This window comes from Podarcis muralis, chromosome 5, assembly GCF_964188315.1.
Source record: "Podarcis muralis chromosome 5, rPodMur119.hap1.1, whole genome shotgun sequence".
In the NCBI taxonomy this organism is placed as follows: Eukaryota; Metazoa; Chordata; class Lepidosauria; order Squamata; family Lacertidae; genus Podarcis; species Podarcis muralis.
The window spans coordinates 30880598-30908259 of NC_135659.1; the positions used below are offsets into that span (position 1 = coordinate 30880598).

Below are 27662 nucleotides of genomic sequence, written 5' to 3' on the forward strand. Positions count from 1 at the left end.
CGTAGCCGCGGCCTCGGCGAAGCCCCGCCTACCGAGGCGTCGAAAGCATAAAAGCCCGTCGGCCCGCCCCGGCCGCCCAGCCGCGCGCAAGGGGAGGAAGGAAGATGGCGTCCACCAGCCGGTCAGTAGCACAAGTTGCCGGGCGCTTCTTTAGATATAGGAAAGCAGGGGAAAGGGTAGAGGGGTGCGTCTGGGCTCGGGGTGGCGGCGGGGGAAGGAGAGCGGCCTGGGAAGGCGCAACCTCGCCGCGGCTTGGGCTCCTCTGAGGGGGAAGGTAGGCCCGCCGCCTCCAGTTGCCCTATCCGGTCTCCCTTTACCTCGCTCGCCGCTCTCCCCCGCCGCCTCAGCTTGGGCGGCGGCCTTTTCCGCGGGACCTTGGTTTTTTCTCCTCAGCCCACTCCCGCCGCCGCCGCCAAGGATACTCTGCTCGCTTTCCAGGCGCCCCGGTGGCCTCAGGTGGTGGTGGAGGACGCGGCTTGGGACGCCTTAGGCCACCTGCGCTTCTTCGCCGACCCCGTTTAAACGGACGGTGCCTTGAAAGCATCTCCCCGCCCCCCCAGAAAGGATTCTGGGAACTGTAGTTCGCCCACCGCAGAGCTACAGTTCCCAGCACTCTGAACACCCCCCATATGGCGTGTAGGCAGCTTTTGACTTCTCCAAAACAAAGGATTCTGGGAACTGTAGTTCGCCCACCGCAGAGCTACAGTTCCCAGCACTCTGAACACCCCCATATGGCTTGTAGGCAACTTTTGACTCCCCCACCAAAGCCATGTGACTCGCTATACCATGAATTCTTTTCTCTCTCCCCACCCCCCATCCAAATTAATTTTTATTGGTTTTCCAAATCATTGCCACGCTGAATTAAGTTTTAGACAATTTCGTTTTCTCCCCAAAACTGGTTTCGTAGCAATGCCGCATTTCAAGCGGCGGGTGATTCTTTGCCTAGGAGACAACTCCTAGGGGCTGAGGTCCCTTTGGCCCCTCCAGTAAAATATTGGGGGGGGGGGCTTCCCCTTCCCCCAAAGTTGATGGGCATTCCCATTCAAATGGTGGGCATGTGCGGTGTCATGCTTAGAATAGTTTATTCTTTTGTTAATTGTGTGTTTTATATTTGACTTAACTTAAATGTTTTCTTTTGAAATATTTAATATTTTGTTTTGTTAACTTTGTTAAATATGTATTCTGTAGTTGACCTCCTTTGTAACATTTTATTTTGAACTCTTTAAGATAATAGTTTAGTTTCCTATTCATTATGTTGCTTTTGCTGTATACATTATCTTTCTTCAGTAATGCTTAATTCTGGATTGCTTTATTGATGTTTTAATGTGCTGTAAACTACTTTGAGATTTTTCTTAAAAATATGTTGGCACCCATGGGCATAGCCAAGAGGGGTCAGGGAGGGGCAGCTGCCCCCCATCAATAAAATACAAAACAAACTGAGGTTCTGCCCCTGCCCTAACAAAAGGCCCAACAAAAATCCTGGCTACGCTTATGTTGGCACCCCGATTCTTTGCCAGTACTGGGAAGGATGCAGTAAAGCTGCAGGGCCGGGCAGGCACATCTCAGTAGGGTTAGGGTGAAATCTGATGGGCGTGCTGGGAGCAAGGCTGCTGTTCAGTCCTCCAGGTGTTGCTGAGCTACAGCTCACATCTGGAAGGCCATAGGTTAGCCATTCCTGCTGAGGGGAGTTCCCAGGATAGCCAGCTGACTTCGGGATGGGGCTTCCTTAGCTTGCAGCTTGTTGAGCAGGAACTGGGAGATAAACCTGCTAATGTTTTTAATATGGAGCTCAATTCATAGGAACAGTAGCTGGCATCTCCAAAGAGTCCTTGCTTTACCTGGAGCCGTGCTCTGGGTGGCTGCACCTGATTTCTAGGCCTCATGTTTCTGTGTTGAGGAAATCACTTGTTTGGATGACGTCTCTTTGGCAGAGCTGGAAATTCACCCTCAAGATATTTCTAAATGCAGAGTATATGCAAATGTTTGTTGTAACATTAGGGTCTAAAGTTGCTTTCGTAATACATTTTTGGGGAAGCAATTGTGTGAGCAGAGCTGTTTTGGGTCCTGTCTGTATGCTGTCTGTTGGGGTCTCCCTCTCTTGCAACATCCTACTGTTCTTATTTTTTCTAATGTTTTGTCAGAAGAGATGTTTATATTGTACATGTTGTAATCCTTAATTGTAATGCTTTGTTTTGAAGTTGGATAAGGTTTGGAGGGATGAGGAGAGGAAGTTTGGGATTGCTTTATTAATTTTGTTCAGGTTGACATTTTAAAATCCAGTGTATTTGGAGTGAAGGCTGGCCTCATCAGATATACTTAGAAGGATCTTTATGACTCTTTGCAATCCTCTTCTGTGAGACAGGGGACATACTGTTAAGTTGCACACCCATGAAAGTTCTTTGTTGGGCAACATTCTGACTACTTAGACTTGCTTTCCAGATTTGCAGTTAGCCTAGATTAGTAATGTGATTTGCAATTGGCCTAGACTAGTAACATGAAACAGATCATTTTGTACATGGAATTCACTTACTAATTTACTCACGTTGACACTATCTGCGCCAACTAGTGCTAAATGGTGTGGCCAAATGTTATTTTTCCCTCTAGCAGTTTGGGTTGACTCTTTTCCTGTGCCTGCTCTACCAGTTTGTTGTCTGGTGTATATACAACTTGTGATTATGAGCTTAGAAACACGAAGGCTGTTAAATTTTTGTGTGTGCTAATTCCAAAGCATTGTGGATGATGCAGGTCAGCGCAGGAAATCCAAAACTAGAGCAGGGCCCCTCACAGGGCTCCCCAATGATAATATAAGGCCCTTGGGCTGAAACACTTTAACCAGCAGGTGGCAACTTTATTGGAACAGTGGGCAAATTTTGATTTCAGAGGAAGTGGTACCATGGGGTTGTGGCATAACACAAAATTTGAAGATATCCCCTCCGCCCTACCTCCCCAGCCAATATTGCTTCTGGGCTTTTCTTTTTTCAAGATGAAACCCTGAACAAGGTGAAGAAAGTATAGATGAGAGTGCATGGGTATATCCCCCAGCCTTTCCAACAGGCGTTTTTAAAACACACACACACACACACACACACACACACACACACACACGATGGCTCTGAACAGGATGAATAAAATGTTCACTGCCAGTTCCACCTGGCTGCAGGGATATGCTCACTGCTTCTCTCCCCCCATCAGACTTATTTTTTTAACCCAAGACCCTGAGCAGGGTCCTCCTGCTAAATCCAGCTGCCCGCTGGCAACAAAGGCCTGAGTGTGCTGAGATATTCTTGCCACTCCTTCCTTTTCTCCACAACCCACTTCCAGACTTAAAAATGAAGGGAAAAAGTCCATGAGAAGTGCCTTCTGTCATTTCCAGCTGACTGGCGGGCAACAGGTCCGAGCAAACATTTTGACAGTGTCCTGGTTACTTTGGGGATACCAAGGAAGGCTCCTGACTGAATTGTTTTCTCCCTTTAACAAGCCAATTACTTCAAGTCTTCCTTGGGCCATACAATTCTGTTTATTGACTTTCCGTAAGACTGCTTTCTTCCCTTTTCACTTCCTAAAGAGCATCTTGTTTAGATAATTTTTGAGCTTATTATAGACTACCGCAAAGGAAGATAAATGCTGTGTTTACGTTAGTTAAACAATTTAGATGATAGCAGCTGTAAGTTTGAGGCAGTCTGACCTTGAGGAAAGTAGGCTACTGTTTAAAGATGTTTGAATGAAACATTTCCTAAATTGACACTCTGTAGCATAAATATTGTACTATGCTTAAGCACTGTATTGCAACAAGAGTTTGCCTGGGAGCCATTGAGATGACAAATTTGTTATGGACTATCTGAAAGCTTGGCCCATTTTTAAACTATGTAGAAAAGAAAACCTCTTGAGTTGGAATCTATTTTGGAAGGGAATTAAAATGCAACCAGCAGCCATACCTTCCACAAAACATATCTTTGGTTATAATACAATATTTGTATTGTTTAGCCGTAGGCCATCACAAGGCAATATTCAGAACAAATATATAGCATAAAGCCAACCACAGGCATGACAAGAATGCCCAGTTATCCCTTATTGAACTTAAAACAGCAACAACAAAAGCACCACCATAGTACTGTATACATGCATTTAGGTAAAATAGCTCTTATATTAACATTAACCAGTCTAATTTACACCCTGCTAATGTGCTTTTAAGTTCATAAATACAGAGGATTGGATACTCAACGTGTTTTGACATCTGTGACTCACTCACGTGCTAAGTGGGAGTGTATTTAGCATATTTGTTTTAAATAATAGTTCTGCTTCCTGCTTCGTGCTCATCTACTTCATGATAGCCATTTTAAGAATAGAGAATGTGGTTCTGTGTGGAGGAGCTTCTGTTTAAAGTTTAGAAATCCCACTGGGCATGTTGTAGCAATCTCGATTTCTTGTGTGGTGAACTTGCATTTTTTGATGGTATGACCATTATAGGGAGGTATCCCTGGGCTTTTTTTCAGCCGGAATTCACCGGAACTGAGTTTCGGCATCTCTTTGGTGTGTTCCGGCACCTCTGTAGTGTTGTGTCACGGCAGCATGGCAGTTGAGGCTTTGCGACAGAGGTTGCGGACAGCACAGCATTCCGTGTTGTGTGTCGGAGGCTCAACAACTTTGGCTGGGTGCTCCCCCCTAAAAAAGGACAGGTTCTGGCACCTCTTTTTCTAGAAAAACAGCCCTGAGGTATCCTGATACTTATACAGTGGTATCTCGGGTTACATACGCTTCAGGTTACATACGCTTCAGGTTACAGACTCCGCTAACCCAGAAATAGTGCTTCAGGTTAAGAACTTTGCTTCAGGATAAGAACAGAAATCGGGCTCCGGTGGCGAGGCGGCAGCAGGAGGCCCCATTAGCTAGAGTGGTGCTTCAGGTTAATAACAGTTTCAGGTTAAGAACGGACCTCCGGAACGAATTAAGTACTTAACCTGAGGTACCACTGTATTTAAGTTTTGGTCTGCTGCTTTTGTTACAAGTTGACCACAGTGGTATGTGGCCACTTAACAGATTTGTCAAGGTGAATGGCTAGCTGCAATAGTTGGTATTACGAAGCACAGTTGAGATATCAATTTCAGGGCTATTTCTGTCTTTGAGGCAAACAGATTTGTCACCAATTTCATGCCATGTTTATCAGCTTCTTTCAAATCACCAAGGAAGTAATTGCATATATAACATACAGCAAATTATATCCTGTCATGTCACATTTTGAGTTTCATTTAAAACTCCGAAAGCATTCTAATGCATTTTACAAGATCACTAGAAATTAGTAAAACTTCAAATATTTTGCATGATCAAGATGAATTAGGATAACGTTTTCCTCTTGAAATAAATGCTGCTTATCAGTTATTTTGTAATCATCCAGATTTGTTAAAATGAGGTCTTATAGGGTTTTCATAATATGCCTGTTTTCTCTTTAGCATTTTCCCCTTATATAACTCATTTTCTAAATTGCATAAAATATAATGGCAAGTGGTCTACACCTATTCAAATGTATTTTTATTTCTTTGAACGATATTTGTTTAAAATAAAGGACTCATTGGAGGTAGTGACTTAGTTGGAACCTTTTCTCCCATATGCTTTGAACGGCTTACACTTATTCACAAACTTTTCATAAACATGGTTTTTAATGTGAGTTGTCACACAAAGCTAAAATATTGCATTTGTTTTTAAGGGTGGATGTGCTGCCAAGAGTGACATGTCCGAACCATCCAGATTCCATTTTGGTGGAAGATTACAGAGCTGGAGATATGATCTGTCCAGAATGTGGACTAGTCGTAGGTGAGCAATTTTACAGTAGTTTTATATCTTACTCTAAATATTATATGTTATTATATTATTTTTATAATAATATTTATTATGTTATCTTAAATGCCAAAATATTGCATTAAGAGCTTCAGTCAACACATTTACTTCTGTAACAAATCTTTGAGAAGTCTTTGCCACGTAGAATCCAACAGCTTGGTAACCTACAGATGTTTATGCAGATAAGGTAAAGGTACCCCTGCCTGTACGGGCCAGTCTTGACAGACTCTAGGGTTGTGCGCCCATCTCACTCAAGAGACCGGGGGCCAGCGCTGTCCGGAGACACTTCTGGGTCACGTGGCCAGCGTGACAAGCTGCATCTGGCGAGCCAGCGCAGCACACGGAACGCCGTTTACCTTCCCACCAGTAAGCGGTCCCTATTTATCTACTTGCACCCAGGGATGCTTTCGAACTGCTAGGTTGGCAGGTGCTGGGACCGAGCAACGGGAGCGCACCTCGCCGCGGGGATTCGAACCGCCGACCTTTCGATCGGCAAGCCCTAGGCGCTGAGGCTTTTACCCACAGCGCCACCCGCGTCCCATGTTTATGCAGATACTTGCTGTTAATTTAGTCACTGTAGATAACTGCCCTGTCACATTTTTTTCTGGTTTACCAAAAACATGGCAGACATTCTGAACTTCACTGTATTTTACCCATGTGTCACCTCTTGCACACTGACCCAAAAAAAGACTAGCCACAAAAGTTTCCGACCTGTTACGAGCATAAAGTCTCAGACTCTGCACAGTTTTGGAAACAGTCGGGTGTTAACTGATTTCTCAGTTGTGCGGGGTGTGGTTCCTCACAGGCCATTCTTTGTGGTGCCTTCAGAAGCTCCCTCTTGAGTTTTCAGGTATGGGTATCATATTTTAAGAAACAAACAGGTGTTGTTCAGCTCCAACTCCCACCATCTCTGACCTCTCGCGTTGCTGACTGGGGGTGATAGGAATTACAGTCCAATAACATCTGGAGGACATAATATTTGGTTACTTCTGCTCTAGGTGGTGCAGAATCAGGTTGCTGTGAACCAATCAGACATAATGAAATGATAACTACATCTTCATAACTTTTAAAGACTTGAGCCATCATGAAATCAGTGGAGTACAACATCCTGGCCAAATTTCAAAAACAGTGCTCGGCATTCTGACACAGCTTAACGTGTGAAGGGGCAGATTTGCCAGTTAGAATGAATTTTATCAATTTGCATAGATTTGGGGTTTCCACAGACATCAGACCTCTTGGAAATAAGGTGGTGAACGCGGCTAGAGAATATGAGTTAATGTATTTATTCTATTCTCTAAAGTGTTGCTTTAAGATAGAAATGGTGATCTGCGGCCCCTGAAAGTCTTTTCTCGTTTCTTTAATACTGACTGTGTGCTGTTCTTCAAGGTTTCCACTTAAAGAAGGAAACTGATAAAAGGTTGATAAGTTAAACTTCATGAGAAAAAAATAAATTCCTTGCTACTAGTGAGTAGTAATAGATGTAGATAAGTATTACTTTATTTAAATTTATGTCTGGCCCATCCTCCCAAAATTGCTCTGGGTCACAAACACAAAAAAGACAATTGAAAATTAAAAAAGATTATTTACCACATCTAAAAAGAATTACAGTGGTACCTCGGGTTAAGTACTTAATTCGTTCCAGAGGTCCGTACTTAACCTGAAACTGAAGCACTACTTTAGCTAATGGGGCCTCCTGCTGCTGCTGTGCCGCCGGAGCACGATTTCTGTTCTCATCCTGAAGCAAAGTTCTTAACCCGAGGTACTATTTTTGGGTTAGCAGAGTCTGTAACCTGAAGCATATGTAACCTGAAGCGTATGTAACCCGAGGTACCACTGTACATACCTTCACACCTAATAATTCCAAGGTTGCCAGGAACAGTATCTTTCAACCATCAAATCCTGGATCAGCAGGGATGTTTCTAAATTCCTCCTGAACATACATAATGAAGGGGAGAGGCGAAGCTCACCAGGGAGGGCACTCCATAAATGAGGAACTGCCACTGGTAAGGCCCTGTTGAGGGACAATGCCACCTGGGCAGCAGCCTGTTGTGCTCCACTAATAGGGCCTTCACTGCCTACCATAGGGCTTGAGGCGTATGGAGGAAGATACTCTTTTACGTGCTTCCAAGCTGTTTAGGGCTTTGTATGTAGTACTAACCACATGAATTGGGCCCGGTAGGTAACTATCAGCCAGTGCAGAACTTGGTATCCACATGGTCCCATTATAGCAGCAACATTCTGCACTAGCTGCAGCCTCCAGACCTTCAAGGGCAGCCCCATATAACAGTAATCCAGCTGGTAGCTCACCAGTGCTGAGTGTCAGGCTACCCCAGGCCAGGAGCAGCTGTAGATACCAATCTTGTGCAGTGTGTGCTACTTAGAAACAATTTTAACTGTTGCTATACTAAATTTGCTTGGCTGTGCCTCCGCCTACCCTGCACTTTTAGGAGATGACATCACGATCATTTTTGCTGACTGATACTGCCTCATGGGCATTCCACGTTGTAGTTGTTTACTTCAGTATATAAGCAAGGAGTTGACGTGGTAACTCTTGGGGTGATAATGGGAGCATGGTTTGCTGTGCTAGTAGAGCTCTGATTGGTTGTTGCATTTAATAACCACCTGTGTGCTCATCTGTAAATACAGGTTGCTGAACCAAATCTGCATGTGGAATTATGAGACCTACACAGACCTAGCCATGGCATCCAGTTCTGGTAAAGTGTAGTGCAGGTATGGCTAACCTGTGGCCCTTCAGATGATGATGTTGGCCAGTGGTCAGGGAATTGTCCCAGTGACACCTGGTTAGCCACCCATGATGGTTGAGTCTGAACAGGCAAATCCCTGGATCAAATCCCATATTCATCACTTAGTAGGTGGCTATAAGCAAGCACTGTTCTTCCTGCAGTAAAGGGATAGCACTGGCATGTCATACAGGACTTCTGAGAAAGTACCGTATTTTTCGCTCTATAGGACGCACCCGACCATAGGATGCACCTTGTTTCAGAGGGGGAGAACAAGAAAAAAAATTCTCTCCCTCTCTGCGCAGTGCCCCTTCAGCGAAGTGGCAGGAGAAACGGAACCCCTTCCATTTCTCCTCCTGCTTCGCTGAAGGGGCGCTGCGCAGAGAGGGAAAGCTGCACAGCGCCTCTTCAGTGAAGCAAAGCCAGGAGAGCAAGAGGGATTGGTGCGCACCGACCCCTCTCGCTCTCCAGGCTTCAGCGAAAGGAACCCGAAGCCTCCGGAGCGCAGCGGGAGCGCTCCCACTGCGCTTCGGAGGCTTCGTGTTGCTATCGCAGAAGCCATGGAGCCTGCATTCGCACACACATTTCCCCTTAATTTTTGGAGGGGGAAAAGTGCATCTTATAGAGCGAAAAATACGGTATGTGAAGTGCTGTCAAGACTCTCAAGCAGGAGAATGCCAAAGGCAGATTTGAATCTACTGGTAGAACTGTGTGCTTTGCAGCACTTTCTGACTATTATTTAATAGCAGCAGTAATTGATGTCCCCCTTCTACCAGAGAACATCTGCTGGATGCTCTTTTCTACAGATGAGCCACTGCTTGCACCTGAGTGTGATTGGTAAACCTTGGGATTTTAATAGAAAGCAAAGTAAATCTTGAAAGCCTCAATTCATTCCACCCACTACTCTAAAGAACTATATTAATATGCATCAGAAGTGTGTTGATTTTATAAGTATGCATAACTAAGTATTCTTTGGTAAGGGCATTCTTTAAACAATTATCTGTTTGTACGACTTGGTTTTTCTAGGACTCTCTCCATGCTTCTCCTATTTAAATGTCACTTTCATTTTCAACATCCGTTCAGTTTATTATAAAAAATGAGAAAACTGACACTGCCAAACAGAACTTCCTCTTCTAATCCTGGCACAAAATTAATGACTGATGACATACGTAGGTTTCATCCAGGCCTCCGTTGGCTTTTTAAAATTATTTTTTTATTTCACTATTTCAGAGAAATACTGTATCCCAAAGTGGTGGTAGTCAACGTGGCAGGCCCTTCCCTGAGGCTTACCAAAACACACCTACACATGCAACACTAAACAGAAGTCAAGGGAAAAGGTAGAGGAGGGAGGTCAGAACAATGCCAGAACAAGCTGTAATTCAATAAGCATTTATATCTAGTGAGGACCAGGGGTGGTGTTCTGTTGCTTGTATATATAAGGGACCCAGCAGCCCTTTTACCTCTGGCTGTTGTGCGTATAACAAGCTTCCTGCTGCTTCTCTTCCCTAGGTCAATGGATAGTGCCAGTCTAGTTTTCCCTCTTGCCATTATGTTCTTTCTTAGAGGAGTTGCTAGTGCCTTTAGTCCCTTGACAGTTGGCAGAGTTTGGCGTGCTATTCCCCTCACATCTTGTGTATTTGAACACAATTTCTTAGATGCTTAAAGCATTAGTAACATAGCAACTTACTTAAGGAAAGGCCACCCTGTAATGGTAGAGTACTTTTTTTTTATCTGGTCCAGGGTTAAGTCTCTGGCATCTGCAGTTAAGGTCTACCATCTAAATTTTATTTATCACCTTCAGTTGTATTACTCAGTTCTGGCCTAGATACCGACATTGGATTTGTGTGGGTGCACTTCTGGGAAGTTAGAAACTCAAAAGGAACTGCTGCCTCTTCTGGTTGAGAATTCCATTTTTGTAGTTGGTTGGTGTGTGAGAGAAAATGATGCATTATGTTCTGTTCTTTTTCTAATCCCAGTGTTGAATTCATACTCCAGACTGCATATCCTCTGGTGCAGCAACAAGCTGTCTGCAATTGTTCATGTGCTCACTTATGAAACAGATTATTGCTTTGGGTTGTGATGGGTGGCTGGGGACAAAAGCTAAGGAAGGCTGAAAAGAGGAGCCAACGTTCAAACTGGGAAACTCTTAAAAGAAACCTTTGAGGTGTGAAACTGAACTCTAGACAGTTACATTACTTTGCAGAAAACTCCAATGAAACAAAAGAGAGAGAACATTTTATAGTTTACCATATGTAACTTTACCATTTATGGTTTGTATAATTGTTACTAGCAATTTTAAATGAAATATTATAAAACCCTAGTAACAAACCAAAATGTAAAGTTGATGTCTTAGAACTTTTACTTTTGAAGAGGAGGTCTGGTCATTTCACCAGTCACTAGATGGCAGCACATTACCTAATTAACAATTTGGACAAGTTCCATTGGATTGTGTGCTCCTGTTTAAATGTTCTTAGAACCTTGTGCACTGTTTATGTAGCAAAAAGTTAGACAAAATGCCAACACATCAATCCACGATACAGAATTCTAACTTGCTGTCTTAATGCTGTCCTCTAATTGGTATCTGTTTCACTAAACTTCACAATTGCAGAAGTAACTGACCATTCAACTCTTTCTGTTCTGGGTAACAGTTTTGTTCAGAGCTAAATTCCTCTTCAGTGATCACCTAGATTCATGGAAATGTGATTTGATTTTTCTTTTCTGCCATGCATTTTAAAATGTCTTTTTTCCCTGTGTTTCCAGGTTTCAGGTTTAGGATTTCAGATTTCTGTTCTAAATATTGTTAACGTATTCATTTGCAGTTCATGTGAAGTTTTCTTACTCACTTAAGTTTTGGCCTCTTGGTATACAAAAGCCTTCTACAGATAAAATAAAATTCTTGCTAACTTACTAGTAGGTTAAGAAAACTGGAATACGCAGAAACTGGAAAAAAAGGTGGAGTTGTGTCCTGGCCCATGATGACAGTTGTTTCTAAATCTAACTTCATTTAACAATCTGTTTAAGATCGTATTTTTTTAATAAGCAACTCTAGCAGCATCTCGGAAGTTATGGTTCCTTTTGTGTTATATGATGAGTGGCTGGGTGCTGTAGGTGTATATATGTTTTTTATTTTAATATTAGCAAGGCTAACTTTCCTTCGAAAATGCCAGGATGTTTTTAATAGATAGAAGTGTGTTTTATTCATTTAAAGCACTTACTGGTGTGAATAAACTTTCAAGACTGAGAAGATCATATACTCCTCTAAATAAAGAATCCTAAAGTAGTGATAAAAGTAGTACATGGAGGAATATGTCTTCACCTTATAGCAAGAGAACACCAGTAGCTAAGGACTAAGCAGCAGTAGCTGCAGAATAGTATAAAGCCAATCGTGACTTTTTGTACTGCTGCACTTCAAGCGCAGATCTAAAAACAGGCACTCTTCTCCACATTTGCCACTTTGTATGTTGCCCCATATGCATCTTGTGTGTGTTGAAGACACAGGGATGCTCATTGTATTTGTACTTAATCCAAATATATTTCTGTATTACTACTTGAGCAGTATAAGGAAATGAGTAAAAGGGCAACTCCGTGAAAGCAGTTTCTTTCCCTTCTGGAAGAGTGCCATCCTCTTTTATAAAGTAAATTAAAATCTCGATTTGAAATTGCCCCTGACTCTTCAACCTGGATGACTCACTGACATTTCAAGATCAACATGCTCAAAATAGAATGTCTTGGCTATCTTCCAAAACTCCCCCCCCCCCCACCATTCCTATCAATACTATCCAGCCTCTTTGCCCAGGCACTTAGCCTTGTGTTCTTTTTTTTCTTCTTTCCTGCAGAATTCATTTATTGCCAAACCCTAACTCCTCTCTCTTAACAGCATTGCCAATATCTGTCCTTTCAATCTCTACTTCTAATGCTCTGTTTCGTGTTGTTTTCTTCTTGGCTATTGCTACTTCCTATTCTCTGGCACCTTTAATCACACTTTGATTTCCTTCCCCCTCTCGGAGGCTCCTGCCTTGCTGACTGCATCAATGTTCTGACACCTCCATTAGTTCTCTCCAGCAAGGTCCCTTCTCCTTTGAACCATTACAACCTTTTTTGTTTTCCATGCCTCTTCATAGCTTTGCTCTTCTGCTCTTCTCTCTCGTTATGTCTAGGTTTGAAACATAAAACATACAACCATTTCTGTCTCTCTACTGCTTGGGGTACTATGCAGTTTATGTGGCACCTATGTGGCCTTTAGTCTCTTCAATCATAGTTTCTTTTTTAAAGAAATATCATCAGTAAAAAATAATGATTAACAATATTTGAAAAATCCCTGAAGAATACCTACTAGCAGCAATAGTTGGGACATCTTCAATGAACTGATGGGCTTTGTAGTTAGTTTTGTAGGTTATACCCTTTTTTAGATAGAATGCACACCTTCTGTTGTAACTGTGTTTTCATTTCTTTCCAGAATCACACAGATAATTTTCTCTACCACGATAAAAAAAATTGAACCAATAGTGTGCTGCTTAAATATATTTGGTATATGACACTGAATAGTTTTCTGTTTAACTTCCGTTGCCATCTCAGGGATACACCCCCCCTTTTTTTGCCAAAGTTGGCAGCGACAAAACAGTCTTGTCATTAAAGCAGGAATGGTGCATAATTCACAAGAGGGCAGATCCCTTTTGTGAGTCATATAGGTCATTCCCACTTGTGTGGAAAAATATTACATCATTGCTGTGCTCACTGTTCTATTTATACAACACCAGAATTTCAAGTACATTTGCTTTTTTTAGATGCAGTAAACAGTAACCAGACTGCTAGGCCTTAGAAGGAACAATGCTTAATCAAATATTTACATAGAGGCCAAAAGAGGAAAATGCTTTCTCCTATTTTAAACTTATATGGGGGAATAATGGCTCCCTGCCTTCATTGCCATACATGCTGTGTTCACTTTTTAAAAAGATAATCTTACTCCTGATTGATCCTTTAAAAAAATCAAAAAAATCCTCTGCAGACACGTAAGAGCAAAGAATAACATCTCAAATATGGTTCAAGAGTTTCACTATTTCCCTCCTCCCCATTCCTATCCCATTGATCCTTTTTTACAGCTCTCTCTATGTCATTATGTTTCTGCTCCAGGTTCAGAACAATACCCTCTTGACAATCAATAGTTATTTAATTTGTGTTCTCAAATATTTGCAGCTGTTATCCTTTGGAAACTTTGTGCTGAAGTTTTAAGCATTAAGTTGAGCACCTCTGTACTAGATTTTATACACTTTGTGGGATCAAAAAAATAACAGTATTCTCTTTATTCTAATTGCCCATAAACATTCTCAGCTGTGTGGCTCTAATGTGCAGCTTCTGTAACATAAGGGTGGGTATATTTCTAAGATTTGCCATCTCAAACCATTAACAGGAGAAACTGCTTGGCTACCTTCATATTGCTCTGTGTAGTCAATCTGCTATCACAGTATTCAGGCCTCCCTTGGACAGAGATAATAAAGCAGTAGTATACATCTCCTTAATGACACTGTAAGCAACCAGTATGATCAGTTTTAGTTGTTAATTGTTCCTCTAAAGTCTCATCTTCTAGGGGAAGCCCTTTCTGAGTCATAATTTGGAAAATAGCTGCTACTCCATGAAGCTTGTTGCTTTGGCATACTTACGACTTATGAAATCACGACTATATCTGGATTCTTTTCTAATGACTGATTATTTCCCTTTGCTACAGTCTTGATAACAAGCCAGCAGCTGAATATCTGAGTACACTTCATTAGCAGCAAATCAGTCTTCACAGTTTATGCTAAGCAGATTTTTAAAAAATACATTGGGAATTTGTGGTGCAGCCAGAATGTTCTCTCCATTTGCATATATAACGTCTTTATTTAAATACTTTGTAGGAAAGATATTGTTGTAAAAGTTTACTTTGAAGCTCATCTTGACTTGAAAGCTTCTTAATCTTTTCTTCTGAAATCTCAAAATCTGTATAGGATCAAAATGGAGCATAACTCTAGCTATACCAGAAACAGTATAATATAAAAGTACTTTCAAATGGAGTCTTGGCTCAGATTATTTTTGATTAGTGAAAAATTGCATCTGAAAGGTTCTAATATTTTAAAACCATATTCAGTACTTATAAAACAACAACAACCTGCCTACTGGTGTTAGTTGACGCTCTGTTAAAAGGCAAGCTTAGTTTAAATCTATTTCTTGATTGCCAAACCCCTATAATTCCTTTTTTAAATACCGAAGGATACATAGGCTAAGGTAACACTTCAATAAACAAAGCTACTGCTAGTTGATTAATAAAACAAATTAATTTATTTTCATATTACAGTCATTGTATTCTCAAAAAATAAGCAATGCATTCTTAGGGTGGAATTCATCTAACCAGCTCAGCCAGGGCTTTCCCACCTCGGCTCCCCCCACTAAGGCTAAGAGATACATCATATATCATTCAAAACCATATCGTAATATCAGTTTAATTTTTTTTGACTTGGCAGTATATTGTGAATCATTACATGTGTGCGCGCTATACAAAAATCACAATGTGGGAAAAACCGTGAAGCCAGCCAATCCTCCTCTCGATTCCTGCAGCCCCTGTTAACTCTGCCAGCTCAGCTCTCTCCTGCCTCCTGCAGGGACAGCGAATCACAAGAGCAGGTGCCAGCAAAAATCACAATGTGGGGGAAATGGTGAAGCCAGCCAGTGTCTCTACATAGCTCCATCCTTATTTCAGGCATCGTGATATGTCAGTATATCACAATGTTAGCTGGTGATATTAACATGACGTTGAAAACCAGATATTGCCCAGCCCTACCCCTTGCCTTGTCCCCAAATTGGTTCTGAGGGTTTTTGGAGAATCCCTAGAACAGTGTGCGGGGAGAAGAGGGGAATCGTTCTGTCTGGAATGCTTGTGCAGATGGAACAATGAGGGAAGTGTTGAATTCCACCCTTAATTTGGGCAACTTTTGGAGGTTGTCTCAACCACACAGCTCTTTCTGTTTGCCTCAGTCTGCTCAATCAACCAATCACACCTCTTAATTATATATATTATTTATTGGATTTATGTACTGCCCTATACCCGCAGGTCTTAGGGCGGTTCACAAAATATAATCAGAATATAAAACCACAAAATACATAATCAGAATAAAAACGACAACCCAATAACCCTCCCCAACACATTTTAAAAGGGCATAGGATGTCAATCAAATCAACCAAAGCCCTGGTTAAAAAGGAATGTTTATTGTTATGTATCTAAAGGGAAACTTTGGTTACTAGCTTTGGAATCATCCAGGATTAACCAGCTTGAAGTTAGTTTAACACCCTGGTTTGTTCCACAGCTTGTAACCATAGTTTCACATGAAATGGGAAACTGTAATTAATTAGAGGCTTCCTGGTTTATCTGTGGCTTGGACAAAGAGAGGGAGGATCAAAGGGGTTCTAGCAGTAGGCAAAAGGCAGATAAATATCTTGGTTTAATAAATGAAGACACAATTGCAAATATTATCAAGTTTGTTGTCTGTGACGGCAGAGGAGGACTTGAAGATGTGGAGGCAGAAAAGTTGTATAAACAAAAAGGGGTCAAAATTCATTATTTTTCAAGGTTCTCATTTTGAGCCACGCTGTCAAGTGTTTTGTTTTCCAAGATCTGTCCCAAGTTTGGGGTATCACTTTTAGAATAAGAATATTGTTGCAATATGTAGAGGTGTACGTTAACAGCTTGTAACTGGGCATCTGCTGGTTTCGTAAAGACAGCAGCCAGCTTTATTGGTTCTGTGAACTCAAAATAGGCAAGTTAGCTATAGCATTACTGTTCATGTTATCGTTGAAGTGTCTCTAAATGCTGAATTAGGTTTCTTCCTGCCTTCCCTCATTTTATTTGTATACAACCTTCTCACACACAAAAATATGCTCAAAGCAGCTAGCAAAAAAAGAAACAGGGATGCATTTCAAACAAACGCTACAAAACAATTTCATAATAACCCAACATAGCAAAACAGTAACACAGTAACATTTTCATAACATAGCAAAGCGAAAATACAATATACAAAAAACCACATTTCAGTACTGTAAATATAATATTAGCAACATGTTGCATACAATAGCAAAAAAACCAAGGGAGCTTCACAGTTTCTCTTTAGTCCCAGAAACACCCCCCTGTGATGTTGCTCAGTCCTTCTCCTGCAGAAGCTTCTTATAAGGCTTCCAAGGAGAAGGGTGGGGTAGCTAGAAACACTCTTCCCATTATGAAGTTGCCCTCATTGATGATAAGCTTCCAAACACAACATTCTACTTTGGTGCTGGAAAGCTGGAGTTGCATATCAACCTTAATTTGCAGGTTACCATTGGTAAAAGTTTCATGTGTATATGCGGTTATATGACACCTGACCTCTCCATTCATTGTGTTGCCTTCAGCCTGCTGAATCCAGTAACAGATAGTAGCATGGAATAAGCAGGCGTTAATGTAGGTCTGACCATAGGCTGTTTGGCAGACCTATAGAGAGCCTTGTTAATGTTGCCTGGAAGTGCAACAGAGCTTTCTTTGGACCAGCTGAGGTGCCTGTGCTCTGCAGGTTCCCATGTTCTAGCCCAGACACTTATGTAGCCAACATAAGTGTCCTTCAGATGTTGTTGGATGTCAACTTGCATTGGTCCATGGTAGCATGGCCTCTGGGCAGGGATGATGGGAGTTGTAAGCAAACATTATTTGGAGAGTACCACATTGGATGCACTTGTTCTAACCACTCAGATGCAGTCACTACTTGAGAGCATCCTTGAGTGAGAGCTGGTTCCCCTGTGAACTCTTGGAAGTGTTTCTGTTAACTTCATTACTTACTTGTCATCTGCAAAGTGTCACTAGGGTTGCTAGACCAGAGATTGTCTGAGACAGGTTCTGCCTCACACTTCCTAATTTGTGTAAAAAAACCACACCCAAAACTATCGACTATTGACTTAAAACGATTGCCTGAATGTTGTCTAAATGGTTGCTGCGGTTGTAAACGAAATGATTCTGAATGCATATTTGTGAACCTCTTGAGACTTTTCAAAAACAAAAGAATGATGATAAATGCTTTTTGCATACTCAGGTGACAGAGTCATAGATGTAGGGTCAGAATGGCGAACGTTCAGCAATGACAAAGCAACCAAAGACCCGTCTCGAGTTGGAGATACCCAGAATCCTCTTCTGAGTGACGGTGATCTGACTACAATGATTGGCAAGGTAATATAAATCACGAAATGCATTAATGCACAAGATCTGTACAGCAGCAGGGAGATTTTGGCAGAAACTTGGATATTGTTGCTCTTAAAGTGGCAGTGCAGAGTTGGGGATAAGCAAGCTGTGCACAGTGTTAGAAACTGGGGTAGAAAAGCTATTCACCACATGGCTCTTGGGACCTGGATTGTGGTCACCAAAACAGAATGTCTAGTTGCCTTTCCCCCCCTCCCCAATTCAGCAACTCTTTCTGTTTACTTTTTCGTAGATAATTTGTTTGCGTCCCCCTCCCCCTCCCCAGTTTGTGGTAATGGGAGAGTTGTATAGCAAAGCAGGTTGTTCAGCGAACACAGAAGGACTTACATTTAGGCATGTATAGGACAGTGACACCCAGTGAACTTCATGGCTGAGTGGGGATTCGAGTCTTGGTCTCCCGGGTCCTAGTCCTACAGACACTCTAACCACTTCACCACACTGGCTCTCACTAGGGAAAACCTTTTTTTGGAAAAGTCACAGCCTCTGTGATAGGTGGAGCTGCCGTTTTCTTTGCTGAGTTCTATAAGGGCAGCACTGTTTTAGACTCAGGAGGAGGAAGCTGACAGGCAATGCCACCCCCTGGGCTGTTTGTCAGACGAAAGGTAGGTGGGGCTTGATGAAGGCATTGAGGTTGGTGGGGCACTTGCTCAATTCACCCTAATGGACCAACTTCCACCACAGGTCTTGAAGAGATACTGGAGTACTATCCCACTGGAGTTACCACTGCTGGATTCGACCTAGCTCACGAGGCAGTGGCACTCCTGTATTTGGTCTTGAGCTTTTGTTGCATTTGCAGGCTTTAGCCAAGTTATCTATCTCTATAAACCAGTCTGTAAACCAACTGATGCCCAGCAAATAGCATCCAAGTAACCCCTCAGGCTTATTTAATTAACTTCTCAGGAACGTAAAACACACACATACAAACAAACAAGAAACAGAGCATATACATTGTGTTAATACCACTGCAACACAAAGTTAACAGATTATTAAACTGGGGAAGGGAGAAAGATGGCCACACTGTAATTAAAAGCTTATGCAACGATGGCAATAGCTATGCCATTCCCAAAGAAACCTATTTAAGAGTGGAGAAAATGTTTAGGGGTGGGGCACTTATGAAGGGGTTGGGGGAAAGAAACGAGCCATAACTGAAGCCCTTTGATAGGGAAATGTGCAGAAAACTGTACTCATAAACTGATGAACGTGATGTTTCTGGATGCAAGAGAGATGCTGCACCTGGAGAAAAGGAAATGGGGAGGGGGCAGGGGGCAGGGGGCAGGGGAGGTGGTCAAGAGAGATTAAGAAAGGCTAGGGTTGACTTACATCTGCCTACTAACATTAGAGAGAGGAAGCTGGGAGCCTACAGTGCTCCAGAAAAGCAAGAAGTGCCATGGCAATTTAGGAGGCCAGCAGAAACTGCAATACTTAAGGAGAAAACTTCGGAGAGGTGGGGGAGGGGATTGTGAGAGCAAAGGGGAGCGGGAGAGTGTTGGTGTTTGGGTGCTAATACTGCACCCCTCATGGTAGGCAGGTGGGCAGGCAGGCCAGAGAGCCGTCCTTGAGCGTTCTAGAACAAGCCGGGCTCCATTCTCCTCCCACAGATGGAAAGCTGCAACAGAGGAAGAGAGTGAGAGATGAAGGAGGTGCTGTGCAAAGAGCCGATGCCTGAAGCAGGAGGAAGTAAAGTTTGCAGCCGCAGCAGAAGCATCAGGCACTGCAATGAGAGCCTCTGGGCTCAGGAAGCACAAAACACTGATAGACCCCAAAGCTGGCTTGAAGCTTCCCCAAAGAGAAAGGAGGTGTTGCCTGCCCAGTCGCATGTTGGCCTCCACCCTGAGGGAAGGAAAGTGTTCTGGCTAGCCGGACATAGTCCCAGCCAGAGAAATGCTGTCTGCTTGCTTGTTCAAAATTCCCCAGGTACCGGGCACATTTTGTGACTGGTGTGGGTCGAATTGCCACCAAGTGAAGATGTCTTGTCGGCAGGTTTGGTGACTGACATCTCCACCATCTGGCTGGTGTGCAACAACGTTTTCTTATGAGCAAGCCCCAGCATCAAAAGACGCTGCTGCGTGTCAGCCAACCAGCCAGTCTGTGGAGCTATCTTCCCACTATTTTTTTCTGGATTGTTTTATTTGATGTTAATATGTTGTAAACTTTGAGATTTTTTTCTTTAAAATATAAAGCAGCATAGAAATGAATGACAATGACAGTAACAGTAATAATAAGCCCCACCAAAAAAGAAAAATGGTGAGTAGACAGTCCGTTGTGGCGACCGCAACCTAGGTTTAAGGCGCCGTTTGGTGATTAGCTGATATAGCTGAGTTTCTAACACTGCTTTCTTGACATCCATGTTCACACAACTACCAGGGACTGGTGTTCCCTGCATATCCATAAGGCGTGCTGTGTAGACTCCAGGGCTCATCAACTTTATCTTGTTTGAACATAGAGTTGTACCAGCTGTGCGGTGAAAGAAAAAGGAACTGAAGCATGCTCTGTATCACTGAGATGTTTGTCACTGCTATTTTGGGGGTTGCTGACTAGTTTTCCTTTCCGGATCACAAGCAGTTTCCATAGCTGGAAGAACTAGCAGTATCAGGAGATGGTATATAAAAATAGCATAACTTATTATATATTATTCTGTGTAAAGTGTGTGTATCATCTTATGTTCGTTTTTATTTCTCCCATGATCTCCCCAGTCTTTTCAAACAAGGATTGAGCTCTGACCAGGATGCTATAAGGTTAACTAGTACTAATAGAGGCCAGGGTTTTACAGGATGCCATGTTGTGCAATGATAGACTTCAGCGTTTCTGTGAGAATCCATGTTCATGTTAGAGAAAATGTGGACTCCTTTGCCCTCACGATTGTAATGCAGACTGGTCAGGCAGTCATTAGTGGACTGCCTACATGGCTGTGTTCAAATATTCCATGAAGCCCCCACTTTTTGAACCTTCTCATAGTATTGCCCAAAAGTGAAGATGAAAGTGCAGGTTATACCCAGATTTCATTCTTGTCTGGTGAAGAAAAGTAGTCGGGAAAGGGCTAACTCCTGCTTTGTCCAGGGCTCAAACATTCTGGTACAGTGGTGCCCCGCAAGACGAATGCCTCGCAAGTTGGAAAACCCGCTAGACGAAAGGGTTTTCCGTTTCGGAGGTGCTTCGCAAGACGAATTTTCCTATGGGCTTGCTTTGCGGAACGGATTCTTTTCGTCTTGCGAGGCACCACTGTATCAGTAGGTGATGAGTGGACCTCAAAGAAGCAAGATTCCTGCAGAGTTGTAAGCTGTGTTACTCTCTTTTGTTGTATTGGGAAGGTACCGTAGAGGCTCTACCTCAAGAGCAGCCAGCTTGGTAATATGGGCTGTGAAAGACATATTGAAGAATCACTCTTTGCAGGACAGCTTCTGGCTGCTGAATTCTTCTGAGCTGGCCAAGCAGGTGGCACAGGAAGCCTGGCAACCAGTCACCTGCTTAGCTGACTAGCCCTGCAGACAGAAGAGATCCCAGACAACAAAGGAGTGTCAAGGTCACGACTTTGGCAAGGGGTCAGACCCCCCTGCAGCAGGAGGAAAAAGCCTAACCCCAGGGGCAGTGGAATTAGAAGCCACCTTGCTAAGGGTTGCCCCCTCCCTGTATTTAACTATTTCAATATGAAAATGGAAGATATGTGTTTGGTGTCCAGATGCACAAAATCTGGGAATGTTTGGGAAAGGGACCAGGTTGGTTAGGGCAGTATTTTTTCCTCTGCTTCCAGACATTGTCTTCTGTCGCTACATGCACCTCTGGTGGGCTTCTTGCTTGCTGTGTTGTTTGCCCAGGAAGAAGCAGTGGATTTGTTAGGACTCTCATTTCCTCTTTCTGCACCCTATCCCTGCTGTTTGCTGTCTACAAAATGTAGTGTTTGCTTCTGAAATTGGAATAAAGTGAGTCCACTGTAGTCACAGTTGAAAACCTATGTTGAGCCATTCTTGGAAAATGTAGAGATGACCAGAATTTTGCTAGGTTGTGCAGTGTATATTACATGTGTTTTTCATAGAGAGCAACAGCTGGACTCATGAGCAATACAGTTTTTGCATTTACGTAATAGAGCAGGGGTTGTCAACCTTTATTTGGACCAGTGGAAACATTTTGAATTTTGAAATAAATTTATATTAATTGTTGAACTAAATGGACATGACTAACTTGGTCGCATCAATTTCAGGGGGTAAAACATAGTTCAATACAACTGCAAGTTGTTGCTTTTTTGAGTGGGTAGGGGTCCTGTGGTGAAAGTATTGCTGGACCTCCCTGGACCTGATGTGGGACTTCCCATGTAAGCAACCGGGACTTCCTTTCGCCATGAGACTACATGAAGTTGGAGTGGTGTTGGCCTTTGAAGAACGACTGAAATAAGGATGGCAAAACACACTAAAAGTGTGCTTTTCATCTAGAGCAGAAATTCCCAAACTTGGGTCTCCAACTGTTGTTGGACTACAACTCCCATCATCCCTAGCTAGTAGGACCAGTGATCAGGGATGACAGGATTGTAGTCTAAAAAATGTCTGGAGACCCAAGTTTGGGAAAACCTGATCTAGAGAATGAAAGAGGGTCATTATGACCACCGTGTCTGTAGTCTACTTGGAAATAGTGACAGCCCCCTGAAGGTTGCTGCATTGTGATCTGTTTCTAATGACTTCATTACTAGGAGGTTGTAATAGGTGTTGCTTATTGCAGCCACTGAATCCTCACGTAAGTGCAAAAGTGGTCTTACTGTGTTTAACTGGTACAAATTCCAGCAATCTCTGACACATTGTAAACCCTTCTTCTGCAGGGCACGGGCGCAGCCAGTTTTGACGAATTTGGGAATTCAAAGTATCAAAACCGGAGGACCATGAGCAGTTCCGACCGCGCGATGATGAACGCGTTCAAAGAAATCGCTAGCATGGCAGACAGAATCAACCTCCCCCGAAATATAGTTGTAAGTTCATGCCTCCCTCTCTCAAATTGTTCTGGCGTTTACTTAGTTAGCATAATATAATGAGCGCATGAATTTTTGATATTATTGCTAATTAAATGGCCTGGAGTTAATTAAATTTTGTCTGCTTGCTTTGAAGGATCGAACCAATAATTTATTCAAGCAAGTCTATGAGCAGAAGAGCCTGAAGGGGAGAAGTAACGATGCCATTGCCTCCGCTTGCCTCTACATCGCCTGCAGGCAAGAGGGCGTTCCCAGAACGTTCAAAGGTAAGCGGGCAGCGTAGTGTCGGCTTCATCCGGGATCATCCAAAGTATCTTCAGCTAGCACAAGTTGCCACCTCGTTCTTCAGTATCCGAGAGCAGCGAAGCAAAACCTGCGATTCCCAGGAGTGGGCTTCGTGTTTTGTATCTTACTTGCCTTTTAATCACTTGTGCAAATTACCTGCAAACTGTTTGGGAAGGGGGCAGTCGGGCGATTATTGTTATTATCAACAAGTTACTGTGTGACACGGCTTAAGAGTGCTGAGATGCTCATGTCGTATCGGGACTGTTCAGTACAAGACAGTTCTACAGCGAAGGAAAACCAATAATTTGTAGAATAAATGATGAAAACTACTTTTTCTGGCATGTGCCCTACTGATTAGAAGACACTTCGCAGAATGTTTTTGAGCATTTGGCTGTGCGGTTTGGGGGCGCATGCCAGACACTTAGGTATAGAAATGGAGCACCCTCTTTTCCCTGAGCCCAGTCCAAAGGTAGGAGTTACGTAGAGACTGCCGCCTAAGAGCCACGCAGCTGTATGGCTGATTGTATGGTAGCATTGAGTCACTGAGTATAACATCTGTGCTTCATGGGAGCCTATAGTTATCATACACCTCTTTCCTTGATTTGATTATTATCATTTTTTGAATAGCTGTATGTTGGACAGCGCTTGGCATGTGTCCATGTCTTTACAGGACTGCCTCACCAAGTCATTTCCATCTGCCCTGCAGAATGTTGATGCATGGTTCCCATAATTTCCACCCAAGATCAAACTGGCCCACAAATTTTAAAGTGAGAAAGGCAAGCAGGTTTAGGATCGTGGAGAATATGATTAGCATTGCATCCTAATATACGTTAATGATGTAATTTAAATAATTAAACACATGCAGCAAAGCAAATTGTCTTTAATGTGCATACTATTCCAGTGAAACTTGTTTTGTGGGCTTCTCCTTTTTTTGTCTTGTGGGAAGAGAAATACTAGCTAACAGTGTGAATGGACTGGAAGATTCATGAAAGGGCAGATGTATGCAAATAAAGAGTTTTATTTCCATGCTGCTCAGAACCTGCTCAGTTATTCCCTGCATTGGAAAACTATTGGTAAACATTGCTCTTTTCTCTCGCTCCTCCTCCCCGCAGGCGAGGATTGTGGCTTGCTCTTAAAATGCTGCTAATTTCTGCATTCCCTACATATTGTGCCTGAGTCCTAACGAAATCATTCTATTAAATTAAAACCTGTGCTGTGGTTCTGAGACCCAACAACTGAATCAATAGCTCTTGAACTGATGCTCACTCCTCAGTGTAATTCCTTGGTGACTTTGAATGGAATGTTTCTCTTAAAAGTGGGTGCCGGTTTTGTTGACTACATAGATTGAGTTACATATTTGTGCTGCGAAGACTTAAACAGAGGGTTAAGCTTTAATTGGTAGCAGGGAGAAGGGACTGAGAGCGTTATTATCCTTAACTTACTGCAATTCTGTTCCAGCATTAATGTTGCGGGTGGTTTTTGTGTTGTTGTTTTCTCGTTTCAGAAATATGTGCTGTCTCCAGAATTTCCAAAAAAGAAATAGGCCGGTGTTTTAAGCTCATCTTGAAAGCTTTGGAAACGAGTGTGGATTTGATCACGACTGGAGATTTCATGTCCAGATTTTGTTCAAACCTGGGTCTTCCTAAGCAAGTCCAGATGGCAGCAACGCACATTGCCCGTAAAGCTGTGGAATTAGACTTGGTCCCTGGGAGGAGTCCCATCTCAGTTGCAGCTGCAGCTATTTATATGGCTTCACAAGCCTCCGCAGAGAAGAGAACCCAGAAAGGTAACATTTCCATTTCCCCCTCCCCTTAGCTCTGTTAAGTCATTTGTTCAGAAGGAAAGAGTAATCACTGATGCAGAAAGCACTATAAGGATCCTCCTTTTGCCATGATTTGAGGTGTATAAGTAGCTCAGTAATAAGCCATGTGAGTAATTGCAAGGCTAAGGAGCCAGTCTGGTTAGTGTTGAATGAGGACTGGAGAGAGCCAGGTTCAAATCTCTACCTAGCCATAAAGCTTGCTGGGTAATGCTGGGCTGAGATACTCAAATATCTCTTGGCCTAATCTGCCTTACAGGATAGCGGGGCAGATCTGTGTTGTCTTGAGACCTCTGGAAGAAAGGCAGGATACAAATGTAATAAATAGCTAGGCACACTTAGTGAGCTTTTACTTATTATTATGCTGGCACCTGCATTGTACAGCTGTAGGCATTAGGCAAAAACGTTCCTCTTTAACCAGGACTTTGGCTGAAAATAGGGAGGGGGTGGATTGTTGGGTGGTTTGAATTTTTATTAGGTATTTTGTGTTTTTATATTGTGATTTTGTGTTGTAACCGCCCTGAGACCTGCAGGTATAGGGCGGTATACAAAGTAATAATTCATTTCCTTCTGAACCATGGTCTTAAGGCAATTTACACATAAAATAATAAAAAACATAAAACAACCAGTACATTTAAAACAAAATTAAAACTCCTAACAAGTGTCCCCCCCCCAAAAAAACACACATTCAGAACATGTGTGTTGTCATGCAGCGTTAGGAACATACCTTATTAAGTGGTCTAAATTAAATGTAATCCTCTCTAAACTCTGGCATTGCCTCTTTTAGTAAGATGTTCAATTCTGTCTAGCAAGGTTGCCATTGGTACATCCCTTAAATGGGGAAAGGATGGAAATGTTCCTATGTGGACTGATCCAGTTCTAACCACATGGAAAGCCAAAGCTCTCTGCAAATCCTGGGAGTAAAGGTTCCTCTCATCTGGGCATGAAACACTGTAAGAGCTGAATTCATGCCTTGGCAATCAGTCAAGGGCTTTTGAAACAGCTATCAATAATCGAAGTGCTAAAAAATACAAAATCAGTTGATGACAGGCTTCAGGTAATACAGACAGATGGGGGGTGTGGGGGGTGCTGTGGTCTAAACCACTGAGCCTCTTGGGCTTGCCGATTGGACGGTCGGCAGTTCGAATCAGAGTGACAGTGAGCTCCCATTGCTCTGTCCCAGCTTCTGAAAACCTAGCAGTTTGATAGCACACCAGTGCAAGTAGATAAATAGGTACCGCTGTGGCAGGGAGGTAAACAGCATTTCTGTGCGCTCTGGTTTCCGTCATGGTGTTCCGTTGCACCAGAAGCAGTTTAGTCATGCTGGCCACATGACCCGGAAAGCTTCCTCGGCCTGAAAAGCGAGATGAGCGCCACACAGTCCATAGTCGCCTTTGACTGGACTTAACTGTCCAGGGGTCCTTTATCTAATACAAACAGAACAGCAGGTCTAGTCAACCAGACAAAGCCAGGGATGTTTTGCTCTGCTAACCTAAATTGCTACATGAACCTCTATTGAAAGCAAGTTGTACACACACACACACACACACCACTGAAGGCAATGGCACCTGGAGTAGAATCCCATTTGATGAAGTCCAGTCCAATGAGAGGGTTATGGGGGATGGAAGGTGCATCTTCAGGTATTCAGGATGTGGCTTGCTTAAGACAGGAGTGGAGGATCTGTGTCCCTTTGGATAGTGTAAAGACTCCAAACCCTATTCAGCCCCAGCCTGCCTGACGCAGAATTGGGCATTAGGGTCCAGTGACATCTGGTTACCCATACCTGACTTAAGGCCTTAAGAGATGAACACCTGCACTTTGAATTGGACCCAGGTCTGATTGGTAATAAAAGACCATATCCAAGTGTAAGTGCAGTGTGATCTCCGATTGGCTGCCCCGACAAAATCATATTCTCCCGTCTTTCTATTGTAGTACTACATTGCTCTTGAGAAGCTTTGAGATTTTTACTGAAAGCAGCCTTTTAAAGGTTGTTTGTTTGTTTTACACTGTCTGAAGCTGAGCACCAGGAAGAATTGGGGAAACTACAGGTTGTTTTTTTGGAAACGCTCCAGCCTTGTAACTCTACTTGTCATTTTAACTTGTCTGCCTTGGGTTTCATTTCAGAAATTGGAGACATTGCCGGAGTAGCTGATGTTACAATCAGACAGTCATATAGGTTGATTTATCCACGGGCTCCTGATCTTTTCCCAGTTGATTTCAAATTTGATACCCCAGTGGACAAACTGCCACAGCTGTGAATTTCCGAGGGTACGTCTATAGCCCACAGAGGTTTTGATTTTGACTTAAAAGCGATATGTATAAAAACGGTACTGTTGAGCCTTCAAGTTGCGGAACTGGTAAAACTATGTGAAAAAGCCTAACTGAGGAGTCAGAGCACACATTCCAGGTGTAAACAAAATAATTTTGTGGCATTTTTTATGTATATATTAGTGAAAGCAATTATTTAACAGCCATCAATTTCCTATTGTATGTACTTAGATTTCTTTCATAGAGATCTTGGTTGTTGTTTTTTTGGAAAATATTTCAGATTCTAATTCCTGAATAAACTGTTTTCCAAAAACCTACACTGTTCTGCAAGTTTCACTGTGTGTGTCTGTCTTAAATAAACATCAACTTGGAGCATACATCATCTTTTGAAATTCTTCGGTTCCTTTTCAAGCATTTTTATATTGTTGCCCAAGAACTATTATTTGGGTTAAATGCAAGGTATATTTTGGGAAGTTTCAATCCAGAGTGAACATATGATATGCGTAACATTTCTGCAAGCAT

At 42.6% G+C, this 27662-nt stretch overlaps 1 protein-coding gene across 1 annotated transcript; it reads left to right on the forward strand.

Moving 5' to 3' along the window:
- GTF2B (general transcription factor IIB) lies at positions 1–27457 on the forward strand. The gene is made up of 7 exons (XM_028732864.2): positions 1–121; positions 5702–5808; positions 17654–17787; positions 22622–22768; positions 22905–23034; positions 24558–24839; positions 26997–27457. The coding sequence occupies exons 1-7, from the start codon at positions 105–107 to the stop codon at positions 27128–27130; spliced, it is 951 nt and encodes a 316-aa protein (XP_028588697.2). The 5' UTR covers positions 1–104; the 3' UTR covers positions 27131–27457.
- The last annotated feature ends 205 nt before the right edge of the window (positions 27458–27662 follow it).